This window comes from Thamnophis elegans, chromosome 1 (assembly GCF_009769535.1).
Source record: "Thamnophis elegans isolate rThaEle1 chromosome 1, rThaEle1.pri, whole genome shotgun sequence".
NCBI lineage: Eukaryota > Metazoa > Chordata > Lepidosauria > Squamata > Colubridae > Thamnophis > Thamnophis elegans.
The window spans coordinates 10739541-10765401 of NC_045541.1; the positions used below are offsets into that span (position 1 = coordinate 10739541).

Here is a 25861-nt window from a genome sequence, read left to right on the forward strand (position 1 = left end):
GAGGTTAAATAAAACAGGCTTATTTATATAATAGTTAATCTCTGTATATCAGTAAGAATATAGACAATGGATGGAATTTGGAACAAGATGTATTGCTGTTCAAAGCTTAACTAGCAAGAAGGCCAAATCACAATTCCCAAGTCATTTCTTTTTCTGTTTTGTTTTTAGTTTGATAATCAAAATTACATAATCTATAGGAATCATTGAGTATGTTTAGTTGCTGTAAGCCTTTCAATTTTAAGACTTTTTTATTTTCTACATTTCAAATTTAGCACATCTTGGATTTTATTCAACTGTTGTTGTCAGGCACGCCTCTCTCAGTAACCAAGAAAAAAACCTCTCACTCCAATGTTTGGGGAATTAAAAGTACTTTTACTGGTTATGAATAGATAGCAGTGAAGTAAAGCAAGGTCTGAGGCAGAAAAGCGCGAAATCATACATATCAAACTTTTGCCCAGCCTCCAACAATCCCCATCCCTTTGCCCAATCTGCATCTCCCTTAGGTGTCATGTGGGTTGCATCTCCAAGTAGCATCATCAGGTTGGTATGCAGGACGGTTGGCCTTGACCAGGTCCAAACATCGGCCATCAGCATGCGTGAGATCAAAACTCCCCGTTTGACAAATCCTCCTGTACTAATTATTCCCATCCCAAATACCATGCAAGCAAAACAGAGGCTGATAATTGTGATAGTTCCAGAGGTGGGTTCCTAACAGTTCGCACCTATTCGGTAGAACCGGTTCGTCAAATCTACCGAACCGGTTAGAAGAGGTTCCACCAGTGGACCCGGAAAGCAGGCCACACCTACAGAAGAGGTTCCAAAAATTTTTTGAAACCCACCACTGACACACACACGCACACACAGACAGACAGACTCACACAGAGAGAGAAAGAGAAAGAGAAAGAAAGGAAGAAAGAAAGAAAGGAAGAAAGAAAGGAAGAAAGAAAAAGTGAGAGAGAGATGAAAGAAAAAAAGGAAAAAGGGACAGAGAGACAAAAGGAAGGAAAGAGAGAGAAAGAGAGAGAAAGAGAGAGAGAGAGAGAGAGAGAGAAAAAACACATGGCTGGCAAGTCACTCCCACCAGATCACATGGCCGGCAAGCCGCTCCCACAAAGGAGGCCACACCCACAGAGTAGGTTCAAAATTTTTTTGAAACCCACCACTGGTTCCCTCATATTTTTCATAATCCTATTTTGATTCTATGCTCAACTGAGTTTGCTGTGAGTGACTGATGTTTCTCTCTCCAACTGTTCATCCCCTGTTGGACCATTACAATAACTAAAACTTTAACTTGTAATTTATAACAATAAATCAATATGTGTGCTGCAGAAACCAAAATGGTATTTCAAAACAAAACAAAAAAAAAAGACATACATTGATATTCGACAAAAGCCACCTGTTTTCTCATTAGTAATTCTGTTATAGCAAAGGACATTTTGTTCACCTATTTATTGTGCACTTAATTAACTTGATTCCTATATAGAAAGTATTTTAAGAATTTAATAGATGAATCACTTTGTTTTATATTTAGAAGGGTGGTTTTTTTCAGGTTTTTCTTGTATTTTGAACTGCAAAATACAAAATAAAATATTCTTTGTCTTTTAGATGGGGGCAGAAGGCACAGACGGTGCTTCAACAGGTCAGCACTCCCGAAAATTAATTAGTTTTACACTCTCAGGTAAGTTTTGCTTATGTTTTTGTCCCTTTAAATCGGAGCATTATGAATTTTTTTAATAGGGAGTTCTGTGGAGTGAATAAAAATCAAATACATTTGATGGTTCAATTTTAAGTGGAAATTTGAGTGAAATTTAAGAAGAATATCCGATGAAATTAATAGATTGGAATCAGATTGTTTGATTCAGGAGACTAGAACATTAAAGATAGATGGAAAAAGGAAAGAAATAAAAGAAACTGGATTGAAAATAGAATGACTGCAGGAAGAAAACCCAAGTCCTGTATGAACAAGTATTAGAAGGTGAACAGAGTAAATAGAGAGCAGGAGGAGAAGCTGCTTGGAAGGAATTTCCACAGAAGGATGTGGGTGACATGCTTATAAGGATTATGAAGAGAAACCCTTGGTCGAATGATGAAGTGAAAAAGGCGGTGGATGAGGAGAAATATAAAATAACGATTTCTGGAAAAAAAATGAGAATTATGTAGCCCAATTACATAGCCAGATGTTTTAGCTCAAGTAACAATTATAGATGCAAGTTGTAGTAACAACCGGGAAGGAGAGCAAGGGAAATACCTTTGAAAAGCCTGATGCATCTTTCCAGTGCCTGCTATGAGCAGAGCTAAGGATCTCTAAACCCTCTCTGCCCTCCCCAGACTGCTTTGGGGTTATGGATTCAATTTATTAGTGTTAAAATCTCTCTCTTGTAATTTTGGGTGGTCAAAATGGCTTTCCATTCCTGCTTTAATCTGCAGCAAGATTTTTCATCCTTGAGCAATATATTAGTTGCGAGACCGTCTTCTGCCGCATACCTCCCAATGGCCGATAAGATCACACAGGGTGGGCCTTCCCCAGGTGCCGTTGACCAGACAATGTCGTCTGGCAACCCCCCCCCCCCCCCCCCGGGGGAAGGCCTTCTCTGTAGCCGCTCCGACCGTATGGAACAATCTACCCCCAGAGATCCGGATCCTTCCCACTCTCACGGCCTTCCGAAAGGCTACCAAAACTTGGCTATTCCGGCAGGCCTGGGGCTGTTGACCTCATGAATGAGGTCCAGCCCCGCCTAGATTGAGTGTATGAAATGATCTTTTCATCTGTTTTTTTTTATTCTCTCTATTTTAATTTTTTATTTTTGGAAATGTATTTCTGTAAGCCGCCCGGAGTCCTTCGGGATTGGGCGGCCTATAAATTTATTAAATACTTAAATAGTTATGCTTGTCCCTAGTTTTCTTTTATTAACTTTTATTAACTTAACAACTCATTAATTATAATTCATGGAAGCTTCAATGATCTGTGGTTATTATTTAGATGAATATGGCAACTCCCTCCCTCTCCATGCACAATGATTCCAACCATTTTTTTTAAAAAAAATACTTGAACACAATGTCTATCTTTGACTGATAGCTGTCCTTATACTTCTGCAAGGTTAGCTGCTTCCCCATTGTGGAAAATGATGCATCAACACAAATTACTAATGGGTACAGACCACTTTGGGACTTTTTTCGAACTAAGATGTCATAGTGCTAGTTCATCATTTTGAATGGCTTTGGCATATATCTTCAAACAGTAGTATGTCCATGAGAAGGTTCAATTTTGTACTCACCAACTCAGTGGGATAAACAAATTTAACACAAGCAGTGAATTTTCTGTAGCAGCATTACTCAACATGATATCCTTCAGCTATGTGTTCAGCTTTCACAATTCCCTGCTAGTGTGACCAGTAAATCTATATAAAAGCAAAGTGTTATGTTGTTGGAACACTTAATGATAGATTGGAAAAATATTTTTTAAGCAAGTATGCTTGATGTACAGGTAGTCCCTGATCTACCACAGTTTGTTTCGTGGCCATCCAAAGTTACAACTGTACTGAAAAAGTGGCTTATGGCTTTATTTCACACTTACGATGGTTACAACACCCCCATGATCATGTGATCAAAATTTAGACACTTGGCAACTGACTCATATTTATGACAGTTTCAGTGTTCTGGAGTTATGCGATCCCCTTTTGTGACCTTCTGACAAGCAGAAGAAGCCAGATTCACTTAACATGTTACACTAATTTGACAACTACAGTGATTCCAGTGGTGGGTTTCAAACATTGTTCGAACCTACTCTGTGTGTGTGGCCTCCTTTGTGGGAGTGGCTTGCCGCCCATGTGACCGGATGGGAGTGGTTTGCCACCCATGTGACCGGATATGAAGATGCCGACAACACTTGTCAGAACCACCTTAAATTACCTCACACACAGCACTGGCATGCATAAGAATATGATGTAAACTTGTTTTTTAAAAGGCATCTTTGGTTTGCGTTAAGACAACTTCAACACACGCAATGTTCTGATTGCACCACAAACGCAGTAGTCATCCTTACCTTTCACAGAGGCACTGAGTTTTATAAATATGAGGATGATAGTGTAGAATAATCATATCCAAGGACCAGTGGTGGGTTTCAAATTTTTTTGGAACCTCTTCTGTAGGTGTGGCCTGCTTTCTGGGTCCACTGGTGGAACCTCTCCTAACCGGTTCGGTAGATTTGACAAACCGGTTCTACCGAATAGGTGCGAACTGGTAGGAACCCACCTCTGAGTGATTCCCTTAACAACTGTGGGAAGAAAGGTCATAAAATGGGGCAAAATTCACTTAACAAATGCCTCACTTAACAACAGAAATGTTGAGCTCAATTGTGGTCGTAAGTTTAGGAATACCTACATTTCTTGTATTATTATTATTCTCTGTTCTTCTTTTTTTCGCCTTTTCTTTCAAAGATATTCGGGCCATTGGACTTAAAAAAGGAATGTTCTTCAATCCTGACCCTTATCTAAAGATGTCCATTCAGCCTGGAAAAAAGAAAACGTTTCCTACATTTGCACACCACGGGCAGGAAAGGAGGTCCAATATCATCAGTAATACAACTAATCCTATTTGGCATAGAGAGGTAATAAATGGTTTTGAAGAAAACTTAAAGCCGTGGTACGATGGGCACCAGATTATTATTATTCTTGCTTATAGCTATTGGTTCATGTTAGGTACAGAAACAGAGTGTAATTTTAAATGATATTTACCTGGACATAAAGTGAAAAGAGAAAGTTTGCAACCCTTTAGAGCTGTTTGTAATCCTGCAGTACATTTACAATATGATCAGAGTTTATTAAGTCCTAATGTTTTTATTGAATATATTGAGGCATCAAATTCACCATCTTTTTTGGTGAAAATATGTGAATATGTGAAGGTCTAAGGGGTTAAGTTGAGATGTTCCATTCAGTCAGAAAACAATCAAGTGAGAATTTGAGAGGCCTATTCCCTACTAATCTCCCCTCCACATATACACCTGTTGAGTGGCCACCATAGAATTGGCTCTCGGTGACACTGCAGACCTCAGAAAAAGTGGTCTCTTAGGTTGAAATGCGCTATAAGTCTATTGCCACCAAAGACCTTGGCTTTTGTAAATTCAAGATAGAGATATAATCTACAAATAAAGAAAATGCAGCATCATTGTTACTTTTCCCAAACTTATTTATCAAACAAAAATCATTGCAAAAGCAAGATGCTTATGGGAGGTTGTAAAGAACTCTGCCAATTACCTCCCAAAGACCGATTCGATCGCACAGACTTGGCCTTCTCCGGATTCCATCTGCCAGCCAATGCCGGCTGGTGACCCCCACGGGGGAGGGCCTTCTCTGTTGCAGCTCCGGCCCTCTGGAACGTCCTCCCCGTTGAGATCCGGACCCTTACTACCCTCCCGGCCTTCCGTAAAGCTACTAAGTTCTGGCTGTTCTGGCAGGCCTGGGGCTGTTGAAGTATTCAGCCCCACTTTAATTGTGAATGTTGTTGTATTTTAAATTTTGTATTATCTTATTTATCCCCCTTCCCTTTTTATTGTAAGCCACCCGGAGTCCTTCGGGAGTGGGCGGCATACAAGACCAATAAAAACAAAACAAAACAAACTCTAGAGTAATGACAAAAGATCTACAGGCCATTATTACATTATCTGATGCCAGTGTTCAAGAATCTAACAAATGCAAAACATTGAACCAAGAGGCGTAGTTGTAGGATAATATTGAGGAAGAAACCACTGTTTTCCAGAAAACACATTGCGACCTGTTTAAATTTATTAGAGACTGCCCGGATGATCTAGCAGGCTATTGGAACAAGATTTTGCGCACTGATGAGACAAAATTGGAACTGTTTCATAAACTGTTTATGAAAAAAGTTACGTTTGGAGAAAACCAAACACTGCATTCTTACAAGAGTGCCTAATCCTAGTTATGAAATATGGCTGTAAGAGTATTTTAGATTGGTACCACTTTTTAATATCAGAATCCGATAGCTCCCAGTCATTAAGGGAAGATTGGTGACAAAACATAGAATGTTCTTTCTAATGGAGATGTATTTTTGTAACACACCACTAAATTAATGCTTATGTGAAGCCTTTGTGGCTAAATGTTTTCTAATTTTCCTGTTTAAACAATGGTCTCAAACTGTTGCCAATAGATATTTGTGAAATCTGGATTATGGTAATTGATGTTTGTATAGGAATAATTCTTTTAAAGTATTGCTGAATAAATTATATATATATATATATATATATATATATATATATATATATATATATATATATATATATATATATATATATATATATATATATATGTATTTTAGAGTTACAACCCCCTAGTATGCCCAAATATGGGAGGAAGTTTACTGCTTCCATTCTCTGTCTATCTGCTCATCACAAGAGACCATCCAGACAGAAACCCAATATTTTTACTGTTGTCTTTATTACATTTGTGTTGCATTTGTGCTGATAAATAAATAAAGGGAGACTAGTATAGATCTATTTCAAGCTATTTAGCTCTCATCAGCTAGCCATACCCTTACTGGGATTAGAACCTGTGCTGTATTGCATCTTAGGCACATGTGTTAACCACTAAGCCTTTATTTATTTATCAGCACAAATACAACATATATGTATGTTGTACACATATACACATACTTCATTGCATGTTTTATGAAATATGGATGCATATATATTTTATGTTTGCAGAAATATTCTTTTGTAGCACTTTTGACTGATGTCTTGGAAATCGAAATCAAAGATAAATTTGCCAAAAGTCGTCCTATCATCAAGCGTTTTCTTGGAAAGCTCACTATACCTGTGCAGAGACTATTGGAAAGACATGCAATAGGGTAAATGAATATGTTTTCTTTGTTCATTTTAAACCTATCTGAAGGAAAGGGAAGATTCTTTTCCTTTAAAAGACTTAAATATTTGGTGTCAATTTATTTTGTTTACAATTCTTAATTTTTTTCTTATAGATTGTTTCATTCTTTCAACCCAGTCCCTCATATACCATTTCAACAAGTTTTTTTTTAATTAAAATGTGCTGAATTATAAGTCACAGGTTCGTACAGAAGTGTGCAAATTTATTGACAACATTATTTGTCTGGTTTCAAATATTTTATTGTTGAAAAGATGAGATTAAATTCGGTAAGGTTAGAATGAATATATATATACTCTCTACAGATAACTTTGTGAGTTCAAAATTATTTTTCCCAATCAACAGTTCAATACATTTCTAAAGTTAATTTGCTTCTCAAACAACTCTATAGAGCAAGGCATTAATCAAACATAGCTGATGTTAAAGTTTAATATACATTAAGAATCTGTTTGAAGATGTGTTGCTGTATAGGCTAGGCCGGATTTAGATGAAAAGAGGCCCTAGACTATTCCACTTATGAGGCCCTTTCACCTCCCATTTTTAAGTTTGTAAATTACATGAGAGACAGTAAAATACATCATTACTGTGATATATATCAATATATATCAATATATATAGCTGGCCTCCCGACGGAGGGCGGCTCTACTCTGCGGCAAAGGCAGCGAGGCCAGCCGCCTCCCCTGCTGCGCTCAGCTGCCTGGCTCGGCCCCCTCGCCCTCACCTGCCTGACCGCTGGTGGGCTCCGCGTCGACGGGGTGGCTACTGGGAGCAGCCGCGCCTCTCGACCGACCGCTGGTGCCGGGAACGTGGGTGGGCTTCCCAAATGCCGCGGCGCTGGAACGATCTTAACCAATACCTTTTTATGTTTGTTTATTAGTCATATGCGTAGAATTTCTCCTTATTTTCGGTTCAGTGTTTTAGTGTTCACTGTTTTTAGAATAGTGTAATTTTAATTTTGCTAACAATTTGAATGTAGGCCCCTCTTGATCTTGAGGCCCTAGGCTGAAGCCTAGTTAGCCTATAGGAAAATCCGGCCCTGTGTATAGGGTGAAAAACTAATGTAAAGCATTGTAAGTCACATTGGGAATGATCATACATTGAAAACTAAAGTGTCAGATAAAATACCTACATAAAAATTCTAGGAAAGGGACGTACTAATTAGTAGGAGGGTTTGTAACAGGGAGCATAAAATGCAATATTTACAGTACTTTACTACCTCCATAGATTGTCTATTAAGTGTTCTACTGAGACAGGAAGGACCTCACCCGGATCCTCTCTAGGTTAGGATCCTACTGTGATTTTTTTTCAGAATTGTTGTTGCTCTGCATTTGTGATGCTTCTGCTTCTCTTTTTGGATGAGCTGCATTCATTAGAGGGATTGATATAATTCCCATAAGACTTGTGGAATGGCTGCTCCACCATGTTTGGCACACACACAGTTTTACTTGGGCACACATTTAATGTACCTTAATTAATTGCCGAATTGCATCCTGTAGATTTACTACACAAGAATGTTAACCAGTGATTTATCTAATATCGCACCACTTTTTATTTAGCCATAAGAAAATTCCCAGGGAATATCGTAGGTCCAATGAATATAAAGTTCTCTGTCTTTCTACTAGAAAATTAAGACTGTTTAACTGTTTAACAAATTTATAGGCCGCCCAATCCCGGAGGACTCCGGGCGGCTTACAGAAACAGAGATTAAAAGAAATTAAAAACAGATAAAACACGACAAATTTAAAAAACACAACATGCACCCAATCTAAGCGGGGTTGGACCTCAATCCAGAGGTCAACAGCCCCAGGCCTGCCGGAATAGCCAATAGCTTTTCAGAAGGCCATGAGAGTGAGTAGGGTCCGGATCTCTAGGGGTAGCTCATTTGATAGGGCCGGAGCGGCAACAGAGAAGGCCCTACTCCGAGGTGTCGCCAGCCGGCATTGTCCTGCTGATGGCACCTGGAGAAGGCCCATCCTGTGCGATCTTATCGGTCTTAGGGAGGTGTGTGGCAGAAGACGGTTTCGAAGATATCCAGGTCCTAAGCCACCTGACTGAGAACATTCTGAAGTTTGTGGAACACTTCACCTGGTTGTCAGGAGGCATCTAATCAGGCACACACTGCCTTGTACACATACATGTAGATGTGCCACTGTGATTTAACAAGCGCGTTGCTGTTTAGTAAGTGAAATGCCACTGTGGATCTCCTCTCTGAAATTGTGAAACCCCTGCAACCACTCAAAGGCTTGGCGCGATTCCTTCGGACTTTTGGGCACGCCTGTCCCCAGTTCTACAAAGTTTCTATTTCATCACAGTGTTGTCACGCTGTTGCGTGGCTATTAAGAATCAAACCAGCTTGTAAACAAATGGCTCCTTTTCCACAGATTTTCTCAGCAATATAATACGTTGCATATATGGAGAAAGACAAATTCAGTTTGAAAACAATTATCAGCTTTTCCCAAGTGATGTTGTTGACGCAGGTAAGAAAAATACATTGCAGATTTGAAAAGAAAGAACAGGTTACTTAAGCTATGTTGGCCTACAAAATGAGTGTTCCACAGAGCCAGTTAGATGCTGTGGTTTTCTAAAACATTCAGGATTCTTCATTAAACTTTGGTCAAAGCTTTAGCAGGAAAATACTATGTGATGCCCTAAAAAGTAACGTTTCCAAAATCTCAAACTTTTTTTTCATGTTATATTTTTTTGCTTCAGCAACTGTATTCTAAACTAGAATTCAAAATTGTGCTGTGCTAGTCAAACAGACGTGTTTTTAATAAATTTGCACACTACTGAATGCTACAGTATAATTATTAATTAGGAAGAATTTGGGATATTATTTAATCATTCACAAGATGTTAAGATCTGGAGTGTTTTTACCTTGGAGATCTTTTTTACTTAGTACTGTTTGCTGGAATATTATTATGATCTGCAAGCTGATGCTGGTGACTTCTTCCAGCACAGTATTTTTAATATTGAAATATTCATTAATAAGACCTGACTGGATTCTAACTAGGTTCATGTTTAAAAAAAGAGATTAATGGGAAGAGTTTCTTACATATCCATAAAATGCTTTCTCAGATATCAGTGAGTTCCGTCTGGTTTATGGATTTTGACTGCCATCTTGTGGTCACATGAAATTGCTCCGTGAGGTAGTGGCTGTTTCACTTTGAATATACCGCACATTTTGAATATATTGTACATATACATTGATACACAGACACACACAGACACACACACACACATCTCTATCTCTATCTCTATCTCTATCTATCTATCTATCTATCTATCATCTATCTATATCTATCTATCTATCTATCTATCTATCTATCTATCTATCTATCTATCTATCTCTATCTATATCAGCCCAAATCACATTCTGTTCAAAGTGTACATTGAACAGCTCATTGCAATACAGTACAAGCAGGGGTGGATTCCTGCCAGTTCCAACCTCTTCTATAGAAGAGGTTCCACAAATCTACAATGCCGTTTAGAACCGGTTCCAGCTCTCTCCCCCTGCCCGTCTGCACATCATTAAGATAAAGAGAGAGAGGAGGAATTCTGGGAGTTGAAGTCCACAAGTCTTAAAGCTGTCAAGTTTGAACACCCCTGGGGTTTTTTTTCCTAAAGGGTTAGTGGTGCAAGGGTCTTGTAACTTGACAGCTTTAAGACTTGCGTGCTTCAAATGCCAGAATTTCTGAGGCAACATTTTGGTTGCTAAGCAAGAGCATTGTTAAGTGAGTTTCACCACATTTTACAAGTTGGCCATGCCCACCCAGTCTCATGGCTGGCAAGCCACTCCCACCCAATCACATGGCCGGCAAGCCACTCCCACCCTGTCACAAGCTACTCCCACAAAGCAGGCCACACCTACAGAAGAGGTTCTAAAAAATTTTGAAACCCACCACTGAGTACAAGCCATCTTCTGGAAAAATCAGGAACTGATCAGAAATACTATTATTTATATAATAATAATAATATATAAACTAAATATGTAAATCTTTACCCTGATATCAACATTTATTCAAGGCAAGTTATATTAATGGAATTTGAGAACTTAAGTCATCCAGTAAAAGGTAGTAATGGCTTAGTCTGTCTCCCACAGTTTTTAGACTTGATCATAGAGTTGTTACCTTTAGAAGAAGCTCTAATTCAAATGCCTTGGGAGAATTCCTTGTTGGGAATGTGGCAAAATTTCAGAATCAGGAATTGTTAAATGGCTAAGTATCTTGTTAAATATTATGCTTTTCACTAAGATTGAATTAAATAAAATATTGATATTACTGTTGGTCATATGGACAAGAAAAATATGCATGTTAAATTCTGTATCTAAAATAAAATGTGTAATGTTTAGATGAGGAAATGATAAATATCCTTATTACAGCGTGGGCAAGGAGATGTTTATACAAGATGGTGAAACATTTAATTATACAACCTATTTTTTAAAAAAATATTTAAAAAATCTATGATCATTCATTAATTCATTCATCAAGGCATTTTTATTTTCTATTCTATAAGAACCTGCAGTGTTTGAATTAATGCTTCATGATATTTTCAATGGTTAAATCTGTTTCACATAAGAATGTATTGTGCGTGCTAGATACAAATATCAAATTATTTTGATTGTTTTTATCTTTTTATATCTGTCATTCTCCTTTATTTTGTGCTTGATCTTTCAACAAAGTTTTTATTGCCAATTATATATCTAACCCAATCAAATGTTACAAAATATATGTAGCAATAGCAATAGCAATAGCAGTTAGACTTATATACCGCTTCATAGGGCTTTCAGCCCTCTCTAAGCGGTTTACAGAGTCAGCATATCGCCCCCACAGTCTGGGTCCTCATTTCACCCACCTCGGAAGGATGGAAGGCTGAGTCAACCTTGAGCCGGTGAGATTTGAACCGCTGAACTGCAGATAACAGTCAGCTGAAGTGGCCTGCAGTACTGCACCCTAACCACTGCGCCACCTCGGCTCTTTAAGTGTAGTATGATCAACAGGTATCAGCCTCAGGTCAAGCCTGTCTTTGTTCAAAAGCTAAGCAGGATCAGGCCTTTAATAGTAGGGTTTGACATCATTGTTAACTGCAACCTGGATTAGGAAACTAAAAACCAGGATAACAACTACAGGAAGGCAAGGTACTTCCATAACTGACACCAAGGGAATGGTATGGATGTGCCCATCTAATTATTGGGTCTTCTCAAGGGCATGTTTTACTTTTTTAGCATAGCATTCAGAGGTGGGTTCCTACCAGTTCGCACCTATTTGGTAGAACCGGTTCGTCAAATCTACCGGACCGTTTAGAAGAGGTTCCACCAGTGGACCCGGAAAGCAGGCCACACCTACAGAAGAGGTTCCAAAAATTTTTGAAACCCACCACTGCAAGGATCTTGTAACTTGACAGCTTTAAGACTTGCATGCTTCAATGCCAGAGTTCCTGAGCCAACGTGACTGGAGGAGGAATTCTGGGAGTTGAAGTCCACAAGTCTTAAAGCTGTCAGGTTTGAAGACCCCTAGTTTTTTTTTCTAAAGGGTTAGGGGTGCAAGGATCTTGTAACCTGATAGCTTTAAGACTTGCATGCTTCAATGCCAGAGTTCCTGAGCCAACGTGACTGGAGGAGGAATTCTGGGAGTTGAAGTCCACAAGTCTTAAAGCTGTCAGGTTTGAAGACCCCTAGTTTTTTTTCTAAAGGGTTAGGGGTGCAAGGATCTTGTAACCTGACAGCTTTAAGACTTGCATGCTTCAATGCCAGAGTTTCTGAATAGCTACTTGGACCGACCTAAGCACTAATTCATAATTTCATATCCGGTCACATGGGCGGCAAGCCACTCCCACAAAGGAGGCCACACCCACAGAGTAGGTTCGAGCAATTTTTGAAACCCACCACTGATAGCATTATACTGTTAAGAGAGCCAGTTTGGTGTGGGGGGGTTAAAGTACAGGTTAGAAATCAGGGGACTGTAAGTTCTAGGCCTGCCTTAGGCACAAAGCCAGCTGGATGACTTTTGAGTAGTCACATTCTCTCAGGCCCTAGGAAGGAGGTAGTGGGAAAACGCAGGGCCAAATCCAGGCAGTTACTAGGAGACAACAATTACTTGAAGAAAGGAGAGAGGAACAGATATAGGTACAAGTGTACACACATGAGTGTGTGTGTGTGTGTGTGTATGAGAGAGAGAGAGGGTTGTAATGCTCCTTTCTTGTCTCTTACTTTGAATACCCCACCCCAAAAGAAGGAACATGTTGAATTATTGCAAAGATAACCACGTTCCCTGTCTTGCCATGTTTTATTGGTAGGCAGTAAAACCTCCTGTACAACACAGCAGCACAGCCCTAATGGGGTTTTCCATAGTGGGAAAACAGATTTCCCTGAGACTATAATGGATCTGGATCAGGGGTGGATTTCTCGCCCCGTTCCAACCGGTTCGGTTGGAACAGGGCCGGCGGCGTCCTTGTGCACGCGCGCAGTGCACGCATGCGTACTAGTGCCTGTGCGATGCTCCAGCTGCTTATGGAGGATCGCGCAGGCGCTGTATGCATTCTGCGCATGCGTGGAAGCGCAGAACTCATCAAAACCGGGTAAGAAACACGGGCGGGCGGGTGGATCCTTCAGCGTTCCCGGAAGTTACTTACTTCCGGCTTCGCCGACCAACCGGTTCACGGGGACCGCCGCGAACCGCCTGAAACCCACCCCTGATCTGGATACAATATAATCCTCCTCCTCCTCCTCCTCCTCCTCCTCCTCCTCCTCCTCCTCCTCCTCCTCCCCCCCCCATCATAAAAAGCATCTTGTATGTTTGCTATGCATGAAAATGGAAGCTAGAAAGAATAAGGGAAGCTAGGAATTCTTCAGCTGAAGTTTTATTTGAATTTGAGAAGAACTTGGTGAAAACCATCTTTATTTTCCCGAGGAGCCATTACTGCATGAAATCCTGATGCTTGTTACTGAGTTGCAAGTTCTGAGAATACACAAGTATCTCCAATGACACGTGCATATCAGTCTGCTTTGGTGACATTATCCTCAGTTGGATCAGTGTAGCTTTTTTGTTTGTACGGGAATTTTAACACTGAAAAATAAAACTATTGGCCCAGTCAGAAAGTATTCTCTTCGCTATAAGCTTTGTGGGTTCACCGACAAATACACGCATGACAAAAGCTCGCTGACAAAACCGCGGTGAGAAAACTACGACGTCAAAATCGCGCGCACAACAGCGCGCCGACAAAAGCATGCCTTCAACAAACAACGCGAAAACAATGTAATAACCCTAAACCTAACCCTAACCCTAACCCTAACCCTAACCCTAACCCTGAACCTAACCCTAACCTTTGCCTTAACTCTAATCGCGCTTTTGTGGGCACGGTTTTGTCAGTGCGCTGTTGTGGGCGTGATTTTCTCACCACGGTTTTGTCGGCGCACTTTTGTCGTGCGCACATTTGTCGGGTCACGGCTTTGTGTTCTTGTATGCTCCTTTCCTCCCAAATCCAGCCAATGGGGTGATGGAGGTATGTGATACATCTGGGTAACATCCCCATTTCCCTCAGCTAGTTAAAACATATTGAAAGTTACAGAAAGCAGAATAGAAATATTCATACACGATTCCCTTTTGCAGAGATCAGGTTCTCAGTTATAACCTTGGTAGAAGGCTTCCGGCAGACCATGTGAGTGGGTGTCTTCAGTTCAAGGTAGAAATTACATCTTCTCTTCATGAAGGTAAGATCTTGAAGTATCTACAAACATGTTTGTTGTTAGAGTTTTATGATTGAGTAGTGTTCACAGAATGTTAGGATGAACTTTGATTAATTTGGATTTTTAACATTGGAATTTAATGACTATGGCAATGGCGTTTTCTAAGAAGCTTTTAGGTAAGTAAGATCTTTATTACGGTCAAAGACCAGCAATATACATTTGTTTTTACACTATATTAAAAATACTAACATTAAAATATAATTAAAAGTATTGACATTAAAAGTGGATAATAACATCATGGTCCAAAGATTGTTAAAGGTATGTCCAGATAATTGGTACAAGATGGTACTATACTTCTGTAGCCAATTTTTTTCTTATGGACGTTGCAGCCACACAGAACTTTGCCACTGCAGACATGGTAGCCGGGTTAGTGTCCTGGAGGAGAAAGCCTAGATAAAAATGGTCTGCCCTCCCTGGCAATTTCTCTAATAAGGGGAGAATATATGCAGACCTACAAGCTCTGTAATTTGTTATTTGTGGCCTCTGTTGTCTTTTAGGGAACCATATTTATGTGGATATGCTGGTATTGCATGCAGCTAATTATATAATTGTTATGTATGAGAATACAAGTAGTGCAGTAGCCCAACATAAGCACTTTCTCCATATTCAATTATAGCTACCAGATTACTTGGAGCTGTGATGGTCCTTCATATACTCTTCACCATTCTCTCATGTCTACTGCTGCCTCTCCACTGTAGCAGACAGGGGCTTTCTAATCATTGTGCTTCGTTGTCTATTACTCTGAAACTTGGCAGCCTGCAATTTTTCTATAAGTAAACCTAATTCTGTTGAAAAAAGAGAATTTACTATTATGTGTCTTTAAAGGTGCTTTTTCAAGAGGCAACTGGAGTTTCTGGTTTTTCTTTGAAGAAGTTTCACTTCTCATCCAAAAAGCTGCTTCTTCAGAGCTGAAGAACTTCCTGGATGAGAAACGAAACATCTTCAAAGAAAAACCAGAAACTCCAGTTGCCTCTTGAAAAAGCATCTTTGGGACAACCGTGCCCTGGATGACTAGGAGAATCTCCACAGTTACTATTATGTGTTGCTCCAACATTAATTGATGGAAGGCATGTCTTGTTTTGGATTGGAGTCTGAGATGAAGCACAATGTATTGAATGGAGCTCCACTTGAAATCATATTCAATGCATAATTGTAGAGTATTTCCTAAAAGGAGATTTAGGGAAATGTTAAATGAAAGTCATCGGTATAGTTCTGTACACAGAACTGTTTCCAGTGCTGCTTCTGTCTCGTGCAACCCACTTGGGCCCTCAAAATCTATTAAAAATAGTGAACTGGCGAATGATCTGAAGATTTATGGTAGATGCAAAAAAAAGGAATAACTATCAGCATAGATAGCAGTAAAAATCTATTCACATGATGTTATATTTCACCCAAAGTACTTCATGTATAACTTCTGTGCTATTTCCTCTTTAAATTCTTCATTCAAGACCGAGAGCTTAGAAATCCTATGCATTCTGTTCTGACAAAGTGCTATACTTGTCAGTTGTCAGTTAGAGAATTAAGTATAAACATGATTATGAATATATGGAATGAATACGAATACAAGGGAATATTAGAACAGGGATGATAGGCATGCTGATGTGCTTATGCATCAGTGGTGGGTTTCAAAAATTGTTCGAACCTACTCTGTGGGTGTGGTCTCCTTTGTGGGAGTGGCTTGCCACCCATGTGACCGGATGGGAGTGGCTTGCCGCCCACGTGACCGGATATGAAGATGCTGACGACACTTGTCAGAACCACCTTAAATTACCTCACACACAGCACTGGCATGCATAAGAATATGAGGTAAACTTGTTTTTTAAAAGGCATCTTTGGTTTGCGTTAAAACAACTTCAACACACGCAATGTTCTGATTGCACCACAAACGCAGTGGCCATCCTTACCTTTCACAGAGGCACTGAGTTTTATAAATATGAGCATGATAGTGTAGAATAATCATATCCAAGGACCAGTGGTGGGTTTCAAAAATTTTTGGAACCTCTTCTGTAGGTGCGGCCTGCTTTCCGGGTCCACTGGTGGAACCTCTTCTAACCGGTTCGGTAGATTTGACGAACCGGTTCTACCGAATAGGTGCGAACTGGTAGGAACCCACCTCTGTTATGCATGCCCCTTAAGGTTCACAGTTAGTTTCACTAATCAATCTTTTGTCTTTTCATTGTAGATGCTTCACCAGAAACTGTAGGAACCCTTCTTGGAGTAAATTCTGTCAATGGGGACTTAGGAAGCCCTTCTGATGATGAGGATATACCTGCAGGGCATCATGATACACATCCACTTTTTTCAAATGGCCCAATTCTTGAAGAATCATCTGGACACGTCATCTTGCGGCATTCCTTTAGAACTAGTACTACTTCGGAAACAGATCAAGAGGATTCAGCCTCTACAACGTCAAGGTCCTCAGTTCCCAGGGGCCGCCAGGACTCCTTGAATGACTACCTAGATGCAATAGAACAAAATAATCTTCCTAGATCTGGGACCTCTGCTTGTAATGAACGTACTATTGGGGCATCCCCAAAATTGAAGAGTAGCTTCCCTACTGACACACGACTCAATGCTATGCTTCACATTGATTCTGACGAAGAGGAACATGAATTCCATCACAGTTTGGGTTTCCAGTCATCAGTGGATGATGACGGTGGTGGTTTGATTATGCTAAATGGTACTGCTAGAAATGATGAATCAGTTTTCTTAAATGGCTCCTCAAGCCAAGTAACACAAAGCCAAGTCTCTGAAGAAATTGTGACGGCACCCGATGTAGAAATACCTCCGCAAACTTCCTGTTGTCAGGAGGAGATGTCCAATGGGCCTGCTGAATTGGAGATAGCAGGACAAGAAACTGAAACTCCTCAGAATTCTCAGGATGATTGTCTAGAAGATTCAGCAAGCAATACCATTTCTGTACCTCAGGAGGCAGAACAACCCACGTCTGGTGCGGATCCTGGAACTTCTGAGTCAGTTTCTGGGAGCAAAAGGGAAATCACGGAAGCTGAATCTATTGACCAAGGATCAGAACCTTCCCAGATTTCATCAGAGACCGAGCAAAGTGATGCTGCTCATACAGAGAGTGTTAGTGAATCAAGCACCAGGCCAGAGGGAGAAAGTGACATAGAGGGGGCTGATGGCTCTTGCAATGAAGGCACAGCTACCCAACTCTCCTCTGTTGACACTTGCTGCTCTTCCCTTGAAAGCAATCGCTTTCCTGAGACTCCGGCCTTTTCTTCTCAGGAGGAAGAAGAAGGTGCCTGTGCAGCAGAGGCTTCCAGGAGTGAGCCAGAAACTCAGGACGCTGTGTGCACTCAGGCCTTTTTACCTGCAGTGCACTTACCAACCACTCAAGAGGAAGGCCAGCTGTTTGAAGATGGGCTGCCAGATGGTGATGACTCAGAAGAGATATGGCAGAGGAGACAGAACCTGCAGGCAGCAGCTGCACACAACCAGTCTCAAGAGGAAGATGTGAGAGGTGCATCAGCATCATGTGAAGGAGCTGCTTCACAGGAGGCTGGCGCTAGTGGAGGTAATCAGCACAAAAGAATGGCACTAAGATGATTGATAACTTGCCTACCTTCATTCCATGATTGATTCTATTTACCTTGGCGAGCTAGTTTAATTTTTAATTTTAAAAAATATAGTCCAAATATAAAACACTGGTTTGCATAGCAACACCAGTATTTTCCCAATCTGTTTATTCTTAATCTCTGTGCAAGCACTGTAAGAATCTACTTATAAAAGTGCATGAGTCTTAACAATCCAGGCAGGATTTGCTGCAGATCATTTTAAAGCGTCCTGAAGGATTTTTGTTTACATTATTTAGTGCTGTCTAGTCATTCAGACACTGAATGGCCTTGGTTTTCCATTGAAGAAAGCAGGCAAGCTAAGTTGGTCAAGGAATTGGGCTAGACATCCTTCCTCTGCTTGGTGCCTCAGGGAGGGCTGGCATTACAATTTCCAGATTTTTTCAAACAAGTTGGTTGGGAATTCTGAGAATTATATTCCCAACCAATCTTGAACTCACCAGACCTCAGGCTTAGGAGGAACTCCCTCTTCCTCTCTGTGACCAGTCATCTTCTGTTTCTTTAAAAGTTGAATGTGGACTATGGCAGAACCAAGTTTAATTGGTCAGAAGTTCCATAATTTCTTCATAGCTTATCCTGAAATAAATAAAAATTAAAATCTTGTCACCCCTCTCCTCAAATGATGACCTTGAGTTTTTGTACTGAGATGATACATTCTTTTCTTGGCAATGTAACACTACAGACATACCAAGGGACAATTATTATTTTCTTCTCTCATTTACTCAAAGGACCATTTAATTATCCACAATTAAAAACAATAAGACATAGGATGCAAGTTGTTTCTATTCAGAGATGCATTAGTAAAATCCTCCTTGGGTGCTTAATTACAGAAAGATTATCACAAGAGTTACCAGTGCATTCTCTGACTTCTTTTGACTTCCCCTTTCTACTCATTGCTGATTTTCCCTTATCTTCTTTGTTCACACTCTCCTGTCCATTAGAAGAGCTGTAAAAATCAAGCTGTTTCCTCAGGGGCTGAACTAGGACATAGTAGGACACCATTTCTAAATTTGAATCGCTTTATTAATTTTTCTTTGCCTCCTTCCAGTATGCCTCCTGCTTTTGTGTTCTTTAAAATTATTACTCTGTTATTGTCATCTTTGTAAGCTGCTCAGAATCCTGTGTACAAATAGTAAATATTGTATGTGTTTCGATGGAAAGTTTACACCGTATTTCTTTTGGATTTTAGGTTCTCAGCCTGATGGTCCCCTGAGATCTCTTCCCTCAGTTCGTCAGGATGTTAGTCGTTATCAGAGAGTGGATGAAGCTTTGCCACCAAGTGAGGAACTTTTTTCTATTTTAATTTAAAATATAGAGAACACAGATTACATGAAGGTGTACTTTTATTTTTTCATAGCAAAGCACACCCAGAAGAATTTGAAGTAGCAGTAATCGGATCCCTATTTAAAAAACAGATTATGTGCTTCACCTTTTTAATTTTTTTTCTCCCTAGAGATGGTGCTGCTGTGAGGTCCTTCTAACTGGGAATGGAATTATATTATAAGTCGTCCTCATTTAATAACCACTCTTTCAACGACTGTTTGAATCTGTGACACTGCTGAATGAATGGTGGATATGATCACTCTAGAATTTCCAGACAGTGCAGTGCTGCCTGCAGACATATGTTTGCAATCCAGGCATTTAGCAACCAGCCTGGATTTCCAACCATGTCCTGCAATGACATGATTGTGATTTGCAACTTTCTCTGCTGGCTTCCACAAGCAAAGTCAATGGCCATATGAGGCCCTTGTTTAACAACTGTAACCAGGGACTACCAGAGCTGCCATTTCTAAGCATTATAGTCACATGACAACATACTTTATGAGTGCATTGCTTTGCGATGTAAGTTTCGTTATTAACTGAGGATCATCTGTATAGAGAAGTATACCTGACATAAACTAGGTCCCTAATTAAGTCATAGTTAACTATTCTGGTAGACAGGCAGTCTTCAAACTTTCAGGCAGTTCCTTTCAAGTTGAAATGCCAGGAATTAAATCCAGGACATTCTACACACAAGATATGTATTTTGCAACTCCTCTGCAATTAACAATCCTAAATTGTGTGTTAAGGTGCAAGATATCTACATTAAATAACCAAAGACTTATATGAACCCAAAATACTGAAAAGGATGCCTCTCACTTTGCATTTTGTTGCTCTGTCTCCACTCTCTATATGTGTCACATGTATGGCACATATCTATGGCCATGATATGCAGAACTGTCAATGTATGTACTTAAAAATAATTGAATGAATAGATAGACAAATAAGTAAGTTTGTAAGTTTACAAACTTACAAACTTACAAACTAGATAGACAAATAAAGTGAGATATTCATTGTCCAATAGAAGACATTGCTTTTAAGTTGTTAAAATCCTTATTTTTCGTGATACATCTTCTTATCTTAGATTGGGAAGCACGTATTGACAGTCATGGGAGAATATTCTATGTGGACCATGTTAACAGAACCACAACATGGCAGAGGCCCACAGGTCCACCAGCCCAGCAAATCCTTCAACGTTCCAACTCCATACAGCAGATGGAGCAATTGAATCGCCGGTGAGAAATTTTCAAATTTTTGTATTATCTGCAACACAAATGAAATAAAAGTGCAACGCTTCATCCCTACGAATTACACAACTCCCTTGAATTAAACAAACGTAGAAATATTCATCTTATTTTTCATCGCTTGCATCATACCAAATATCAATATTAGCTAAGAAACAATTTCATATTCTCCCTGCGTCCCATCAGATCGCACAGGGTAGGCCTCCTCCGAATTCCATCCGCCAGTCAGTGCCGACTGGCGACTACGCGGAGGAGAGCCTTCTCAGTTGCAGCTCCGACGCTATGGAACAATCTCCCCGTGGAGATTCGCACCCTCACCACCGTCCAGGCCTTCCGCACGGCCCTTAAGATCTGGCTATCCCGTCAGGCCTGGGGATAGGACTTTACTCTCTCCCCGCCCGAATGCTGAGTGAATGTTGTGCTTTTATTGTTAATTATTTTTACTCACATTTTCTTTTATGTCATGTCTTGCACTCCCCTCCCTTATTATTGTAAGCCGCCCTGAGTCCCCTCAGGGAAAAGGGCGGCCTATAAGTGTTCAATAAACTCAAACTCAATATTCTGTGGAGAAAAGCATTAATGATATGACGCGGCCACAGTTGAGTGCAAAAATGGGGTGACTGATGGAGAATTTAATAAACATTATAATAGTAAAAAAATATTATAATAGTTATTGTAATATGGGTTGGCACCTATGTAGATGAAATGTTTCCAGAATTTCAAATAGTTGCTGAATTAAAAGTCATAAGGACAATCTAGCTCGGTGTTTCTCAACCTTGGCCACTTAAAGATGTCCGGACTTCAACTCCGGGAGTTGAAATCCGGACATCTTCATGTGGCCAAGGTTGAGAAACACTGATCTAGCTGTATAGACTGGGGAACAATACATGGCACATATCAGAATGGAAGTGTGGAAAGTAAATAACTGCTCACAGTTCAGAATTGCAACTTTCACAATGACTGTCAACAGTAATAACTATTAGCCATGTTCCTTATAGGATTGGCTAGATATATTATTTTCCATTATTGTTTCCAAATACTAGTGTTTGGAAACGCATACCTAAAATTATGAGAGGAATTATTGTATGGAAACAAACAAACCAAAACTCCCAGATTTTAGGTATAATCATCATGTTTTTGCAGCATTTTACTCAGAACAAAAATCAATAACAAGGCAATGTCTGACCTGATATTTGGAACAAAGAAAATGTACTATGAAGGAGAAAAAAAAAAGCATGGACACAAGTTTGTAGTTAATAAATTTCTAGCTCCAGGCGATTACCAACGCTTCATTGAGAGAGGGGTTCTTTCCCACCGCCTTGAAGGAGGCGGTGGTGAGGCCCCTCCTTAAGAAGCCTTCCCTGGACCTAGCTTCTTTAGCCAACTATTGTTCAGTCTCCAACCTTCGCTTTGTATTGAAGGTTGTCGAGAGTGCGGTAGCACATTAGCTTCCCCAGTACCTGGATGAAGCTGCCTACCTGGATTCGTTTCAGTCGGGGTTCAGGCCCGGGTACAGCATGGAGATGGCATTGGTCGTGTTGGTTGATGATCTCTGGTGGGCCCGGGACAGGGACTGTTCCTCTGTCCTGGTCCTATTAGACCTCTCGGCGGCTTTCGATACCATCAACCATGGTATCCTACTGCGACGACTCGGGGGGTTGGGAGTGGGGGGCACCATTTTACGGTGGTTCTACCTGTCGGATTGGTCGCAGTTCGTGTTGACTGGAGGACAGGGATCGACCCCGAGGTGCGTCACTTGTGGGGTGCCCCAGGGGTCGATTCTCTCACCCCTCCTGTTCAACATATATATGAAACCACTGGGCAAGATCATCCGTGGTTTTGGGTTACGGTATCATCAATATGCTGATGATACCCAACTTTTCATCTCTACCCCAAACTACCCAAACGATGCCCTCGACATGATGTCCCGATGCCTGGAGGCTGTGCGGATCTGGATGGGGAGGAACAGGCTCAAGCTCAATCCCTCCAAGACTGAGTAGCTGTGGTTTCCATCATCCCGATTTGTGCATCTTGTTCCATCTTTGATGATAGGGGGAGAAATTTTAGCTCCCTCAGAGAGGGCCCGCAATCTGGGAGTCCTCCTGGATACGCAGCTTAGTTTAGAAGAACACCTGACGGCCATGACCAGGGGGGCCTTTTACCAGGTTCGCCTGGTACGTCAGTTGCGCCCCTTTCTAGATCAGGATGCCCTGTGCACAGTGACTCATGCCCTCATTCTTTCTCTCCTGGACTACTGCAATGCTCTGTACATGGGGCTACCCTTGAAGAGCACCTGGAAGCTTCAGCTCATCCAGAATGCGGCTGCGCGGGCTATCATGTGGGTACCTAGGTGCTCCCATGTTACACCCCTTTTAGGCGGCCTGCACTGGTTGCCGGTTGTTCTCCGGGTGCGATTCAAGGTACTAATTATGACCTTTAAAGCGCTCCATGGCTTAGGCCCAGGGTACCTGCGAGACCACCTACTGCCACCAGTAGCCTCCCACCGTCCAGTGCGATCCCACAGAGTTGGCCTCCTCAGGGTGCCGTCGGCCAGACAGTGTCGGCTAGTGACCCCCAGGGGGAAAGCCTTCTCTGTGGGAGCGCCTTCCCTCTGGAATGAGCTGCCCCTGGAGCTTCGCATAATCCCCAACCTCCGGTCCTTCCGACGCGCCCTAAAAAGTTGGCTTTTCCAGCAAGCCGGCCTGGCCTGAACAGAATAAAATAAATGATTAATTTAATTGTTAATTTTAATCTAATTTTTAAAATTTTATTGCTAATATTAATTGGGTTTGTTTTTGGATACTTTATTTCCTTTTTAACTTTTGTAATATGTTTTTTTTAAATGTTGTACGCCGCCTTGGGAGAAGAGCGGCAAATAAATCCAATAAACAAACAAACAATCTTATGATGCGGTGCTTGAAATAGTTTTAAGATGAGGAAGAGTGAGATGTCATTGAAGTGGCTATGGTTTAACTTTTGATTAAACCAACAGCTTTTTAGGTGTACTACAAGAGAACGCTTCATTGTATGTGTTGTGTGGTATATATAATGTCAGTCTTGGAACTTTAGGTATCAGAGTATTCGCCGAACCATGACTAACGACAGGCCAGAGGAGCATTCAACTGCTCTTGATGGAGCTGCAGAAGATCCTGAGTTCCATAGCCCACCTGCTGGTAAGAAATACAGCCTCAGTTTAAACTGCTTGTCAAACTGTTTCATTTGAGATTGATCCACTATATATTGAGGACAAAATACGTTGCCATTGAAAAATGAATTTAACACAAATAAGTTGGAGGATCCTCCCCCCCCCCTTTTCACTTATTTCTTGGTGAAATTCTGAATGGTATTTCCCAATGGATTCTATTGGCCAAGGAGAGCCCATTTCTCTTGTTTGGGACACTGTCTAAGCAGTGTGGGGGAAACCACACAGTGTGGGTGGGAAGATGAGTGGTTTGGACATAGCCTCTGCATTTAATTCTTTCCTCAGTGAAGCTGGTCATGTGGGATTATGCTGCTTGTACGCCCGTAGTCACACAATTTTGGTTTACTGAATGTATTGTCATATTTGGATTTCTTGGAACTTGCAATATCTATCCGTTGGTTTCTCAGCTGCTGCTGGTTCAATAAGAAAATCAGTTTTGCAATCGCTTTTATTGGCTTCCTAATAGAAGCAAATACTCTTGTTTTGTATAATTTTTATATTTTCCCATAATACTTAGAAAATATTTTTGTTTCTCCCACGGTCAGGATTCAGTCTCCTTTTCTCTCACTATCTCTTAAATTCCCGATATTTTAAATTTAAACTCAGCAGCATTCCAGCAAGATACCAATGGATGGATTATTTAAAAAAAATAATGAGCAATAATGTAGACATAATTCTCTCAGATGTTAAAAGAGCCGAGGTGGCGCAGTGGTTAGAGTGCAGTACTGCAGGCCACTTCAGCTGACTGTTAGCTGCAGTTCGGCGGTTCAAATCTCACGGGCTCAAGGTTAACTCAGCCTTCCATCCTTCCGAGGTGGGTGAAATGAGGACCCAGACTGTGGGGGCAATATGCTGACTCTGTAAACTGCTTAGAGAGGGCTGAAAGCCCTATGAAGCGGTATATAAGTCTAACTGCTATTGCTATTGCTATTGCTATTGCTAAAAGTAGAGATTTGAAGGAAGGAAAGTGAAGGAATTATAGCGCTACTGTGATTGTCATTTTTTTCCCCTTATTCACCCAGGGTAGTGATCTAACAGTATTCTTTATTCTTTTATTTCACTTAATCTGTTTTAAAAACTGTTTAAGACTCCATTTTATAGTGGTATTTAATACTAAGGAAAATATAAGTATTCCATGTCACATATAAAGATAAAAATAGTTAAGTTTTTACTTATTGATGGCATCGAAGTCCTTGTCTGACTCAATGACTCTTACTACATCTTTGTATTAGATTACCGAAGGGACAATGCGCTGCCTCATTCTACCTCCAGATCAAGGCTTACTCTGCTGCTCCAGTCACCCCCAGTAAAATTCCTCATCAGCCCAGAATTCTTCACCGTGCTGCATTCAAACCCTGTGAGTAGCACCCACAAATCAAGCTTGGTTGTAGACCCTGGAGGAGTAGGATATATTTGAATTTTTAGTACCACATTTTTTTTCACACTAGAATAATGGCAAGTTGGGGCGCCAATAAAATGTGTGTGCGTGCGCTCATGCACGAGTGAGCATAAATATGTTTAATTTTAAAAATTACACAGCTATAAAAGGCCACCCAGGATGGTTTACAAAATAAAACCCCATGGTTTGTTGAAATGTGTGGATTGCACTATTAAATGACATTAGAGTTGTAGGAATATGGATCAGGTTGTTTTTTTTCCCTGCGGCCATCTTTTGCTTAGGGAACCATCCTGACAGAATAACCAGAGTGACTCTGGCAAGCAGCTGAAAGAATTATCAATAGTTTGTTGATGGTCTGAAGCAGTGGTGGGTTTCAAAAATTGTTCGAACCTACTCTATGGGTGTGGCCTCCTTTGTGGGAGTGGCTTGCCACCCATGTGACCGGATGGGAGTGGCTTGCCGCCCATGTGAC

The 25861-nt window shown here is 40.7% G+C and overlaps 1 protein-coding gene across 1 annotated transcript in view; it reads left to right on the forward strand.

Moving 5' to 3' along the window:
- The window catches only part of HECW2 (HECT, C2 and WW domain containing E3 ubiquitin protein ligase 2), a 185286-nt gene that overhangs the window by 96075 nt on the left and 63350 nt on the right, over window positions 1-25861 (forward strand). Inside the window, exons 5-13 of the mRNA XM_032236640.1 lie at window positions 1606-1678; window positions 4437-4606; window positions 6716-6858; window positions 14495-14595; window positions 16814-18166; window positions 19414-19503; window positions 20629-20779; window positions 23858-23961; window positions 25223-25347. Of these exons, the coding sequence (XP_032092531.1) occupies window positions 1606-1678; window positions 4437-4606; window positions 6716-6858; window positions 14495-14595; window positions 16814-18166; window positions 19414-19503; window positions 20629-20779; window positions 23858-23961; window positions 25223-25347 (2310 nt within the window). The remainder of the gene's footprint in view (window positions 1-1605; window positions 1679-4436; window positions 4607-6715; window positions 6859-14494; window positions 14596-16813; window positions 18167-19413; window positions 19504-20628; window positions 20780-23857; window positions 23962-25222; window positions 25348-25861) is intronic.